General features: G+C 37.0%; 1 protein-coding gene across 3 annotated transcripts in view; it reads left to right on the top strand.

Annotated features, from left to right (window-relative positions):
• The first annotated feature begins 9,621 nt into the window (after positions 1-9,621).
• The window catches only part of ppm1ab (protein phosphatase, Mg2+/Mn2+ dependent, 1Ab), a 51,437-nt gene continuing 47,594 nt past the window's right edge, over positions 9,622-13,464 (top strand). Inside the window, exons 1-3 of one of the 3 annotated variants that reach the window (XM_046836327.1) lie at positions 9,622-9,974; positions 10,400-11,266; positions 11,431-11,548. In XM_046836327.1, the coding sequence (XP_046692283.1) occupies positions 10,406-11,266; positions 11,431-11,548 (979 nt within the window). In that variant the 5' untranslated portion in view covers positions 9,622-9,974; positions 10,400-10,405. The remainder of the gene's footprint in view (positions 9,975-10,399; positions 11,267-11,430; positions 11,549-13,464) is intronic. The other 2 variants (XM_046836329.1, XM_046836328.1) reach the window with 2 other exon arrangements.

The raw sequence follows: 13,464 nt of genomic DNA, 5'->3' as shown, positions 1-13,464 counted from the left end.
CTAATTCGCAATATCTACAAGTCTACAATCTCTCTATAGACTATAACAGAAATGAAATAGACTTTATTATGAAAAAGCTTTATTGATCACATAGATGTTACATTAGATGTAGTAAATGAATCATAAAGCTGATGACTTTATAATAATTTTACAGTCTGAACTCAATCTTTAAAAAAATACAAAAGGATTTATTCAGGTTTGTGCTCTGTCGCCATCTTGTGTTTAATCGCAAACAACCTTCACCTTCCATGATGTTTTGACCTGAGGAAGATACAATCCTTATCAATCATTTGAAACAGAATAAGGGTATATGGTGCAACAAGACAACTTTATAAAACAAGAAAAGTTTGTGAAGATCTAACATGTTTTCAAGTTTGCTAATAGTTTCCTTTAAAAAAAAAAAAATTGGTCACATAAGTCATTATTGAGTAATGTTTATGATACACTATATTTCCAAAAGTATTGGGACACTTGACCTTTCCTGCTATATGTGGTTCTTTTCCAAACTGTTACCACAAATCTGGAGGCACTCAGTTGTACAGGACATCTTTAGATGCGCTCTAATAAACTTTTGCATTCACTTGAACTCGGAAACCCAAACCTGTTCCAGCATGGCAATGCCCCTGTGCACAAAGTGAGCTCCTTGAAGAGCTGGTTTACATGCTTTGGAGAGGAAAATCTTGAGTGGCCTGCTAAAGAGCTCTGATCTCATCCCTACTGAACACCTTTGGGATAAATTGGAATGCTGACCGCACCCCAGGTCTCCTCACCTACATCAGTACCTGCCTTTCGTAATACCATTGTGGCTGACGAACACAAATATCCAAAAGCACACTCCAAAATTTAGTGGAACATCTTCTCAAAAGACGGAAAGGAATTATAAGTGCAAAATGGCACTAAATGTGGAATGTAATGCTGAAAAATAACATACCATAGCGAAATAACATACCAGGTGAATCAATACTTTTGGAGGCATAGTGTAAGTTTACCATGGTTTTTTATTTTTTGAATAAAATTAATTTATTATAATTAATTCCTCTATTAATTGTTTTTTATATTTCACCATTGCCTCATATAATATTATATTTGGTTCTACAATGCAAAGCAAAATTTGTCCTAATTTCTATCCCATATGATGAGTTCATTCAGGTCTTCTTATCCTTTTTGTTTTTCCCCCAAAAAATGATAATGAATTTATGATATTTATACTAAGTTATACATAATACAATTTTAATGCAACACTGATGTTCAAATGACATTTTTTCTTGCATGTAAATACATTAATACAGCAGATAGAAATACAGGTAATCTTATTTTACATTTAAAAAAAGGCAAACAGGAAGCTTTCTTTAAGGTGTTACCAATACACCAATTACTAATATCTATAAAAAAGTCCTTAAGACTGTTGAGTTAGTAAATAATAGTAAAAAAACAAAAAAAACACCCCAAAAAATTGTATATAAAGTACAAAGCAGAATAGCAGTCTATGCACAATCAATATTACATTTCCTGATGCCTTGGACTTTTTCCACTTTATAACAGCTCAGTTTCTCGTAATTCACTACTACAGTAGTACATAACATATTAATGAAGTATAATGCTGCAACAATCTGCAACAGAGTAGATATCTTTTAGCTTTAATCCTTTTTTCAACATGTCTTTTTTTTTTTTTTTTATCCTCATGGTCAGATATTTGGTGTGTGTGTGTGTGTGTGTGTGTGTGTGTGTGTGTGTGTGTATATATATATATATATATATATATATATATATATATATATATATATATATATATATATATATATATATATATTTTTTTTTATTATTACATGTATATTGGAGTGTTATTTTGGTGTGGTCACTCTGGAAGTGTCCATGTTACATTCTGAACATTCTGATGTCTGCCACGGGCTTCAGAAATTCCCAAAGGTCAAAGTTTCCTTTCTGCTCTAGTTACTGCCAAGGAAACTATCCATCAAAACATTATTCTACTAGAACAGGGCATCCGGATTTACAGTTAAATAACATTAAACAAAATAAACAAGGAAATAGATGACATTTTCCTTTTTTCATCATGAAATTTATTTCTGAAAGTCATACTTTTAAAGACTGATCAATCGATGTTGTTCTAGTGTTTTATAAAGAAAATGTGTAGAGCGACATTTGAACTCTATTTGTTCAATATATTTACAACCCTGTCAGTTTTAATGACATAATATATGTAAATCCTGGTGGCATTATAAACTGTCAATATAATAAACACAATTAAATAGTTCATTTGAATGGCTTCTTGTGAAATCTGGTCACAGATGTTGGTCACTTTTGTAAGATAAAGTTGCCAACTGATGATTAAATCCCTCTTGGGATGAGCACAAATCTGTCCACACTCATATGAGAACATAAACTGGAAAGAGCTCTAAATGGGCTGACGACAACACAGCAATCTCTGTTCAGGTCCAATCTTTCATTACAGCACCAAATAATTAAGTCAGATGATATACACAAAAGTAATCAAATAGTTAAAGCTACTGAATTATTATAATTATTATTATTATAAAATATACAGTAATTGCTATTATTAACAAATTGCTGTTGAAATGCTAGTACTGATTGGTGAAAATTTCTAACACTTCTTTGACTGAAGAGTTCAGACTGCGATGCAATACAGGTTTATAACAAGTGTATAAGTAAAAGTCAAATGCAAAACAGACGAATTGTCCTGAAAGAGAGAATAATTGTTAATATCAACTGCAATGTAAGTAAAAAGATGTATGTTTGATGGACAAAAACGTCTTTTAGAAATAACCAAAAGTTCTACTAATTGGCAAAATAACAAAAACATTATTAGAGTTTCTGTTTGTTGTTAGGATAATCATTACATTTACATTTATGGCATTTTCTCCAACAATAAATTCATCCTAATACTGGTTCATTATAGGACACAGACTATGAACATTGTCAGTCTTAATTTCTGTTGAGAGAAGAAAATAGTTTGAATCTAGAATGTCTTTTAAAGACTGCTAGAGTCTCAGATGTTCAAACATTGACTGATTTATTTCAAAACCTCAGGACAGAGAAGAGTCTGGTGGCATGACCTGGAGAGATAGTGGGACCAGTCGAGCAATGGTTGAGGATTGGACCGAGCATGATGCAGAGCAGAATGAGATAAAGTGCTGAATAGTAGAAGGATGATTTCCTTTTTTAGCTTTAGGCAAACATCACTGTTTACAAAATCTGATGCAACTACATGAAGCCAATGCATGGAATGTAGCAGTGGGTGATGTGGAAGAAACTGGGAAAGAAAAACAAGTCATACGGCTGCATTCTGGATGAGTTGCAGAGGTTGAATGTCTATCAGAGGCAGACCTGCCAGGAACTAGTTGCGGTAATCAGGTCTTGAGATGATGAGGGACCGAACAAGCACCAGAATGATCCATGAGCTCTCCTGTCTCTGGATGTTGTAAAGAAAAAATCATAATAAATGTGTTAGATTAGCAACTTGAAAAGAAAAGGACAGTTGATTGTCCACAGTTACCCCAAGGTAGCTAAAGTTTATATTGTATTATATTGTATAGGTGACTGTAATATTGTTTGACGTGGTAACATTTCTCATAATAGCTTGCATCTTTATTTCCTTATATAACCACATACACAACCCATAAGTTTGCTATAATTATTTTAACTTTCAGCCATAAAAATAAATGGTGGAGATATAGCTGTCATAAATGATTATTTAACCACTGTTATGCATGTAACCTAAATGTGCAGTGTGAAACCACTAGGTGGCCCTCATGCCTAAACTTGAAAAGTAAAAATCAGTCCTGAGTAACAGCTAAAACCATCTGGCAGAGAGGTCATTCTAAGACGTCATAATCTTTACAGAATGTAAAGAACTTCCAGCACTTTCATTTATGTTTTATGCATTTAAATGCTGCTTATTGCTTGTTTCAAATACTAGAGATAAAAAATAACTAAAAAGACTTTACAACGCACAGAGGAGTCATGCTGCACGGATATCCATTTATACTCAATGATTTGCATCTAACCCCCTTGCAGTGACCACACATAATAGCTGTGTTTGCATACATTGTTCTGTATTAATGCAAAGAAAATTACAGAAATTCTAGTCTGCAGAGGTAAGTCGCTGATTTTCTCAGAGTGCTGATTATGTAGATCCAAAAGCGGCAGCAGGCCAAGTTAATGGCCAATGAAATTAATTCATCCAGGCATTCCTGAACATAATGCAATTCCATGCTGAGAGTGCATGTGTGTGCTGCAAAGCTACGGCTTCTCCCTAATTTCAATGTCATTTGCATTAGGAGTAGAGATCGTTGATTGAAAGCATCACTATTTCTATCCATTCCTGTCTTAACCCTCCTACTTACACTGTGAAGACAGAATGATCGTGACCTGTTTAATGGTATGGAATGTGACAGGCTGTGTTTACTCTACATCTGCATGAAATTATGGTAGAGCAAGAAACAGGAGATGGGGGGAGAAAAAAGAAGTACAGAAGGGGAGACAATTCATGATTACCAGGTTTGGAAACATTACATTTGAATACACAATTCTTGATTTTATTTACAAAACAATAAGAATAAGTTGCTAATAATACCTAATAATTTAACAATGTCTAAATCGACACTCGTGCCAATTTTTTGTTTGTTTGTTTTTTCTTTTTTTTTTAAAAGGGTCACTACATATACAGGTTAAATAAGGAAGATTTAACAAGCATTTTGTGTAGCTTTGGATTTATGTATTAGTTAAGGATTTCTCTCTCTCTCTCTCTCTCTCTCTCTCTCTCTCTCTCTCTCTCTCTCTCTCTTTCTCTCTTTCTCTCTGTCAAGCTACACAGACTGCAACTGATGTTATCCTAATTTCCTGGCAACAATTAATTGTATTTAATGACCATATAAAACAGTTATAGATGGAAATTATGTATAATAACACTTTCCGCTGTCTTCCTTTTAGACTCTGGCTCCTGTCAAGGTTTATTCGTAATTCGTAAGATGGTAAGCGAATACAATTATCATTGTAAGAATACAGCATAAGCTGCTGTTGTGTGAATTGTGAAAATGATCATAAAACAATAAATAGGACAGTGTCATTAATTCAAGGTCAATAAAAGCAATAGATTGCATGCACTCTTAACTTGTGGAGCAATATCACTGCTGAACACTGAGATTTTTCAATTGTAATCTTTTTTATTTTTGTAACTAAAACACATGTATTTGTTATTATTACGTGCCACTGCAGCTCTGAACTGCTTTACACTCGTTCCATGTAGACAGTGATGTTTGTTTTATTGTTCTCTCTCTTAAAAAAAATTGCAATATGAACAAAGTAGTGTTATATTGCTGCTACTGCAGAAATTATAGAACAGGGAACAACATGATTGAGGGTAAATTACAAGCTAGCACTGATTTTAAAATACAAATACTAATATCTGCTGTGGATTTCTCAAAAAGTATAGTTTACACATTACACAGTCTTTCCTTCTGGTGGCACAGACCTGTTAAAAAACTGGCAACAACAAATACTCGACAAATGCCCAACAGAAAGATATGCTATTAATAATTCAATAGTGGCTGAATAGGGCATTACTTACCAACCACAACAAGCAATCGTTAGCCTTGGTCTTTTGTGAAAGATAAAACATGAAGCAGACTTTTTTTTATCATGCAGTGATTTCAATGCTAAAAAATGCCACAGTATCATGATAGATTCATTCATTCATTCGTTCATTTATTCAGTCCTTCTGTAAATTTGAAAACCCTCAGAATAATAGAAGCAACAATGGAACTGTCACTTTAAAATGCTACCCACTGTGCCACCAATGCAGATTTAAATAGTAATGTATTGTACTGTCACTGTACATTTAAACAAGCCACATGTTGACCTGAAGTGAAAAACAATTGGATGACATACCAATCCAACTATTACATTAAAAATAGCAAGAATTATTTTTGTTCACTATTGAATTCTGACTGGCCAGAAGGTGTTTTTTCTGTACTTCTATGCTGATTTGCTTACTTTAATGTTACTGTTTCTATAACAGTGATTTACAAAGTGGCATGTATGATTGAATCTCTATGAGAAGAGAAAATAATTACTTTGTTCTTTATAATTGGTGACATGGCAACCCCATTATTTGGAAGGAGTCTCCACTGTAACAGGTAAGAAGTAAAGCTGTAACGTTAAACTTCTAAAACACGAATGTCTTCAGGGTTTAATTTTGTGTTTTATTAGTAACATGACAAGATGCTTTTTTGTTTCCTATTAACTTCAGAGAGATAAAAGGAGAAAGAGCAAAAAAAAAAAGAACAATTGTTTATAGTTGTTATAATCTGTGTTAACAGGTAGCTACATGCTTTGCAAATATTTTACAACATTAAATGCAACTTATAAAAAAATTTATTTGTATTATTAACAAATAATAATAAATCATTATCCTCTAATGAATTTTTACAAATATTAAAGGTGGTAAATTGCTAATTGAGGAATAACACAAAGCAGAACATGCTTTTATTGTAAAATGTATCAACGTGGTGTTACGCCTTTTCGTCAACGATTTGTTCCATTTATCCAAGATATTTTTTATAGGGTCCAATAACAGTGCATTGCCATCAAGCTTTTTTCTTAAAATAAAAGATACGCCTACAAGAACCAGGTGAAAAAGTACCAAAAAAGTTATCTAAAAAGATAAAAAGAGCAACAAAAAAAGCTTTTTTTAAAAATCAAATAAAACTGTACCAGCCATCATGCCAAGTGCAATATCACATTTTTGGCTTTGAATTTCTATTTCATGCACTACATACCATTTTAGGGCTATAAAGAAGAACATATTGAATTAGTTTCACTGCTGTAACAAAACCTTGTTTTGGTATTTCCTGTAGCTTTCTTTCCTGTAGCTGTTGCCACCAAAAGAAAAATCCATATAGATTGTCTGGTATTTCACAAAAACATTGTGTGAGCCCTTTTGTCCCGGATACCTCAAAAACTTCACACATGACTGATTGTCTGCAGGCTGCCTTTTTTTTGGGCAAAGAATTGGACATAGACATTAAAAAAGAATGTTTCATTTTAGAACTGCGCTGGTATGGATCAGGAGTAAAACCGATCATATGTGAAAGATAGAGAGTGGGAGAGAAAGTAAAAAATGAATGCTTCATATAATAGTGGAAAAGCAGCATCTTTTTTTGTTTGCCTCGTTTGGCTATAATGCATGTAGTGTTTAAAGCAACAAGGTACTTAAGTGCCTAAGTGCAGGCCACATTGCGAGAAATAATGTGGTCAGCCAGTAGACAACTGGCCAGTCGTTAACATAAGATGCTTTTCATTTGGACCTGCAGCCCTGGATAAATTATTTAGTATTGTAATTCATGTAAAATTGCAGCACTGTAACTACATGGCACAAAAGAAGACCCCACTTAACTGTACTATATATACTGTACTATATATTCACTCACTGTCCAGTTTATTAGGAAACCATATACACCGGCTAATTCGTGCAATTATCCTGTCATTCATGCCTTTCATGTGGTAACAGCACAATGCATAAAATAAGATACCATTCAAGTGCTTGAGAATTTTAGAAACTGGCGTATGGTGTGAAAAGACCATCCAGTGAACAGCAGCTCTGTGGACTGAAACAGCTTGTTGATAAGAAAGGTCGGAGGAGAATGGCCAGACTTGTATGAGCAAACGGGAAGGCTACGATCACTCAAAAAAACACTCTTAATCATTCATCCGTGGTAAGCAAAAAACATCTCTGAATGGTACATTACAGAGAACCTTGAGATGGAAGGCTTGCAACTGCTAAAGACTTGTCAATTTTCATGCCTGTCAGCCAATAACAGGAATCTGATGCTATACGGGGGAACAGGGCCAATTAAAACTGGGCCATCGCAAAGTATAACACTATCTAATTATTTATAGGATAATATGGCATTTAAAGAACTTTTTTAAATGACTGTCCATATTGTACTGAGGTGCGTAATAGCTCTATGGTACCCCACAAGATATTTAGGAAATACAGTGTTGATTTAAATCAACATGATATGACATTTAGTTTGCATATGGACGCTGAATTCTGTGCCATCCTGTGCCTACAAAGCATAGCCCCATACATTTCAATACAAAGAAAAAGCTATATAAAGTAAATTAGAATGTTAGGTATAAATTAGAAGGTAAAATATATATTGGATCTTCTCCCTTTTCATTTTTGTTCAATGATAGAAAGAGTTTTATGAGTATCCTATGGTTTCAGCTTTATATTTTCCATCGAGCAACATTTTTTGTTTTATTAATGGCTTCAGTTTATTTATTTACTCGTTTTATTAAATCCTAGACCAGATATGAATTAGAACAAAACTAAACCAATACACTATATGGCCAACAGTTTGTCGGTTTTCCACAAACTTATACTACAAAATTGCAAGCATGAAGTTTTATAGGACGTCTTTGCATGCTTCAACACTACAATTTTCCTCCACTGAACTTAAGCTGCTCAAACATGTCCCAGCATGACCATGCCTCTGTGTACAAAATGAGCTTCATAAAGACATAGTGTGCCACAACTGGAGTAAAGGAACTCCTGGATCCTGGTCCTGAGCCCCACTTGACAATTTGGCTGCACCCCAGATCTCCTTACTTGCTAACTTTTAAGTCAATAGGCAAATCCCCACAGCTTTGCTCGAGAAAGAGGTGAAAAGCCTTCCCTGAGCAGTGGATGTCATTATAACAAAAAGACGGTAAGTTTGGGGGAAGGGGGTGGTACAATGTGATGAATGTTCAACAAGCATGTATTGTGCATGATAATGTCAGATGTCCACAAACTTCTCGCTATGCAGTGAGAGTATTGGCCTAACCAAAGATTCAGTTTGGCTCAGAACAGACCTATATGATAGATATCTCAGAATAGTACATTACAGAGAACCAAAGAAGGTGGAAGGTGCTGATCAAAACCGGACCATCCCAAAGTAAAACCCCATCTGTTCATGTAAATAAAATGGCATTTTAGGAACATTTTTGACAGACTGCCCATATTAGGAACTTGTACTGAGGCTCGTAATTGCTCGATGGCACCCTACAAGCCATATAAGCACTACAGTGTTGATTTATTCACATCATATGTCATTTAGTTGGCATAAATTTAGTGCAGATTTCTTTTATATGTGATTTAACTGTAGGGTTGGGGTAGCAAAGCTTATACCAGTGATGGTTGCAATCCTCAAAAAACATACTCCAGAAAGAATAGGAAACCTTTCCCTGGGTAGTGGCTGACATGAAAAAAAAGGTGGTGATGATGGTGGTGATGATGGTGGTGAGAGTAAATGGAGGGGGTTCTGGAATGCCATGTTCAACAAGCACATAGTAACATGCATGGAAATGTCAGGTGTCTACAAACTTCTGCCTATGCAGTCCTTGTGTTCATCAAAACAAAAGAGGAGTTTGGGTCAAGAAGGCAGCGATGGTAAAAAAGCACCATTTACCCGCGATGACGTCAATCCGGAGACAGAATCAGCCTATGGGCGACTTACATCCGGGGATCTGAGCGTCGCTGCGGAGATGTGCTGGTTTGAGGAGGGAGTCGGCGGACCGGATCCCTCCCTCTCTGTGTTAGAGGAAAGACACAACCGCAGCGAGACACACACACACACACACACACAGGTGCTAAAATGGAGCTCGGTGTAGACCACTGCATGAGACGACCATAATGCACGTCGTCAGTATTCCTCTCTGGGATACAAACGCACGTCTTTCTCTCTATCTCAGCTCTTCCACCTATCCTGTCTCGCCTGCTAGTCAGTGAGTGAGTCCTGCTACAACGCTAGCTAACTGCTTAGCTAATACCTGTCTACTAGCAACTAGTGACGCGTCTGGTTAGTGAGACAGCTGCTCCTCGTGGAGCTAAACAGAAGGAAACCTCTTCAATCTACTCATTTCGGCTTCAACAAAGAGCTGTAAGGAGACTGGTAAGTTAATATCAAAGTCATTCTGGTTAGCGAGCTAGCTTGTGTTAGCGTGTTGGACATACTTTAGGAACAGAAACCAGGTGTGGTACACGTGGACAGGTTTTGATTTAGTTAACGATCACTTGTACTATGTTTTAGAGTCTGATTGGCTGAAAAAGTTACTAAACGAGCTAAGTTGTTTAGTCAGTAGTCCAGATGTGGGCGTGGCCGAGTGACAGGTGGTTATTGTGTATGGGTCTGAAAATTTTCCATCATGTTTTTTTTTAAAAAATTTTTACTTTCCAAAGTATTTGCATAACTATTTTATTCACGCTTCATTCTTGTACATCTACGTAAGTGTAAAGTAAGCGAATAGGATAAAGAAACCACCTAATTAGTATGTGGCGTATGTGTTTGCAATGCTTCTTTGTGTTTGGTTGAAACAGACAACAATGGGTGCTTTCTTGGACAAGCCAAAGATGGAGAAGTTAACCGCACACGGAGAGGGAAATGGCCTGTGCTATGGCCTGAGCAGCATGCAAGGGTGGAGGGTCGAGATGGAGGACGCCCACACAGCGGTCATCGGCCTTCCAAACGGTCTGAGCAATTGGGCGTTTTTTGCCGTTTACGACGGCCACGCTGGATCTCAGGTGGCCCGGTATTGCTGTGAACACCTGCTGGAGCACATCACAAGCAACCCGGATTTCCACACCGGAGGCCCAGGTGGAGGCAGTGAGGGTTCTCAGGCTGAGCCGTCGGTGGAGAGCGTGAAGAGTGGCATTCGCACGGGCTTCCTGCAGATCGACGAGCACATGCGAGCTATGTCGGAGCGCAAACACAGCGCTGACCGCAGCGGCTCCACGGCCGTAGGAATCATGGTTTCTCCTAGTCATCTTTATTTCATCAACTGTGGGGATTCACGGGCTCTTCTGAGCCGTGGTGGCCGGGTCCACTTCTTCACTCAAGACCACAAGCCCAGCAACCCTTTAGAAAAGGAGAGGATTCAGAACGCGGGTGGTGCCGTTATGATTCAGCGGGTCAACGGTTCTCTGGCTGTCTCTCGTGCTCTCGGAGATTTTGACTACAAGTGCGTTCATGGGAAAGGCCCCACAGAGCAACTGGTGTCCCCAGAGCCTGAAGTGTATGAGATCGAACGGTCAGATGCAGAGGATGAGTTTGTAGTACTAGCCTGTGATGGAATCTGGGACGTCATGACCAACGAGGAACTGTGTGACTATGTGCGCTCAAGGCTGGAGTTGACCGAGGACCTGGAGGCTGTGTGTAATGAAATTGTGGACACCTGTTTGTACAAGGTACGGCCTGACTGCTAAAGTTGCTCAATCGTTTTTAGGTCCAATAAATATATTAGGAAAAAATAGTGTGTTATTTAGATCAGTACACAATGAGTCAGTGTGTGTAGCTGGCATTGCATAACTGTTTCCTTCCTTTCTTTTTGTTTTTTCTCGTTTGTACACAGGGTAGCCGTGACAACATGAGCGTGGTACTGGTATGTTTTCCGGGTGCACCCAAGATCAATCCAGAAGCTGTGAAGAGAGAAGCAGAGCTGGATAAGTACTTGCAGAACAAAATAGAAGGTGGAGCATCCAAAAAGGCTAATAAATAAGTTACATTACCACGTTGAACATTAAAACACCTCTAGAAGTTTGAGCAGTTTTAGGAAAACTGCACCCTCAATGCCAATCAGTTGATGTCTTTAAAAGACCCAGATGTATTTTATTATGTAACATGCCATGACGTGGTGTCCCAAAAAAGTGCCAATAGAACGAAGATCGTAAGTTGATCTTCACATTCTGAAACTTTTCACAACCCAGCTTTGAAAGGACTCATTTATCAGAATCGATCAAAACATTATAGTGAGAATTAAAAGTAAAAGAATCCTTTGATATACTTGTGCCAAAGGCATTCCCACAGTTTGACCCGGTATGACGAATGATCGTGCGTATTGCGTTGAGTTGTCGATTGGCTAACTCCAGGGTTCACCATGATGCAGTCCAGTCATACAACAGGGCTTCAGAAAGCTGACTCGACTTCTAGCTCCATAGTTATATATGAAAGCTGCTATACTTAGAGGTATCTAATGTAGAAAACAAACCAAATTCAGAACCACATTTATTTTTGGTGGTAGCTATCTGTTTAACAAAAGACAAAACGCTTAGTGTAGTGATACATGTTGTTCATGTTCATGTACTCCGATGGCCTTACAGTGTTCCATTCAGATTCTCTTGTATAAGCATGTGTTTGAGTTTGGCACCATGTTTATTCGTACTTTCCTGAGCTGATGTGCTAAAACGAATGAAACCAAATGTTAGAGATGTAATTGCTTGTAGCATTACTGAACTATTACAGGCACAAAGTGAGGCTTCAGGTTCAGGGGTGCATTTGTAGACGTGATTAATTTGGGTTGCCTTGATACTCATTTTCTGCATGATTCTGGTTTCTGCCTGTAACGAGGAATGCTGTTGCCGTATTGCTAGTTGTCAAAACTAACTAGCTAACTCAAGAGTAAAAGCTATTTCGAAATAGTCCACGGGCATGTATAATACCAGTAGCATGATGATTTTAAATGCATTCCTGCATGCAAAGCAGAAGACGTTTCCGTAACAACACAAAAAGCAGGGGTACTGCTCCTGATCAGACTCGAGTCGTCATCGTCTGAAAGAACGCTTGGAATGATGTTCTACTCCTCTATAAATTTTTTCTTCTCTTAGACCAGAGCTGAACACAGTATTTAAAAAGTCTGAACATGTACTATTAGAATACGTTCAAGCAGTTGTTTATATCTACTGATGCCAACACGGGTTTGTCTTGCTACCTTCACTATTCAACAAAAATTGTTTACCTTTGGAAATCCATAGTAATAGCGTTTCCATTTAGGTGGCACAACCATGTCACGCAGCAGTTGACCATTTGTGATTTTAACCACCCAAATTTGGCACGTTTTCTTTGTTTCTTTAAGCTCACGCAAAGAAATCTGATATGATGTGTAATATTTCCATGTTTTATTTGGTAGCACCTGCACGAAGTATGTAATTTGGAGGTATATATATAGAGATATAGAGATATAGATATAATGTGCTACAACTACAGCTTTATTATTGTTCTTCCTATTACTAGTATTAACGTACTACTAATAATATTGAGAAGAATAATGATCTTTTCCTCTGTTAATTGGGCTGATTGGAATATGAATGGAAATCTCAAAACATCGCTCAGATTGACTCATGCCGCTTTTTGTGGTTTTCCATTCTTGCACTTTTTTTTCTTTCTTTCTTTTTTTTTTCTTTTCTTTCTTTCTTTTTTTTTTTTTTTTGAAACCTGAAGCATGTGTGGTGTCCCCTTTATTCCAATTGCATTTTATTTCACTTGTTCATCTCTCAAGTCCCATGTTTGCAGTGGGTTTTTTTAAGCATAAGGCATTATATATTCATTCTTCTGTTTTTTTTTTGTTTTTTTTGCACATTGTGTGTGCAGGTGTGTCTGAAATTAAAGT

Source organism: Silurus meridionalis, chromosome 23, assembly GCF_014805685.1.
Source record: "Silurus meridionalis isolate SWU-2019-XX chromosome 23, ASM1480568v1, whole genome shotgun sequence".
Lineage (NCBI taxonomy): Eukaryota > Metazoa > Chordata > Actinopteri > Siluriformes > Siluridae > Silurus > Silurus meridionalis.
Note: the sequence above shows the minus strand (reverse complement) of the source record. Positions and strands in the feature narration are given on the sequence as shown.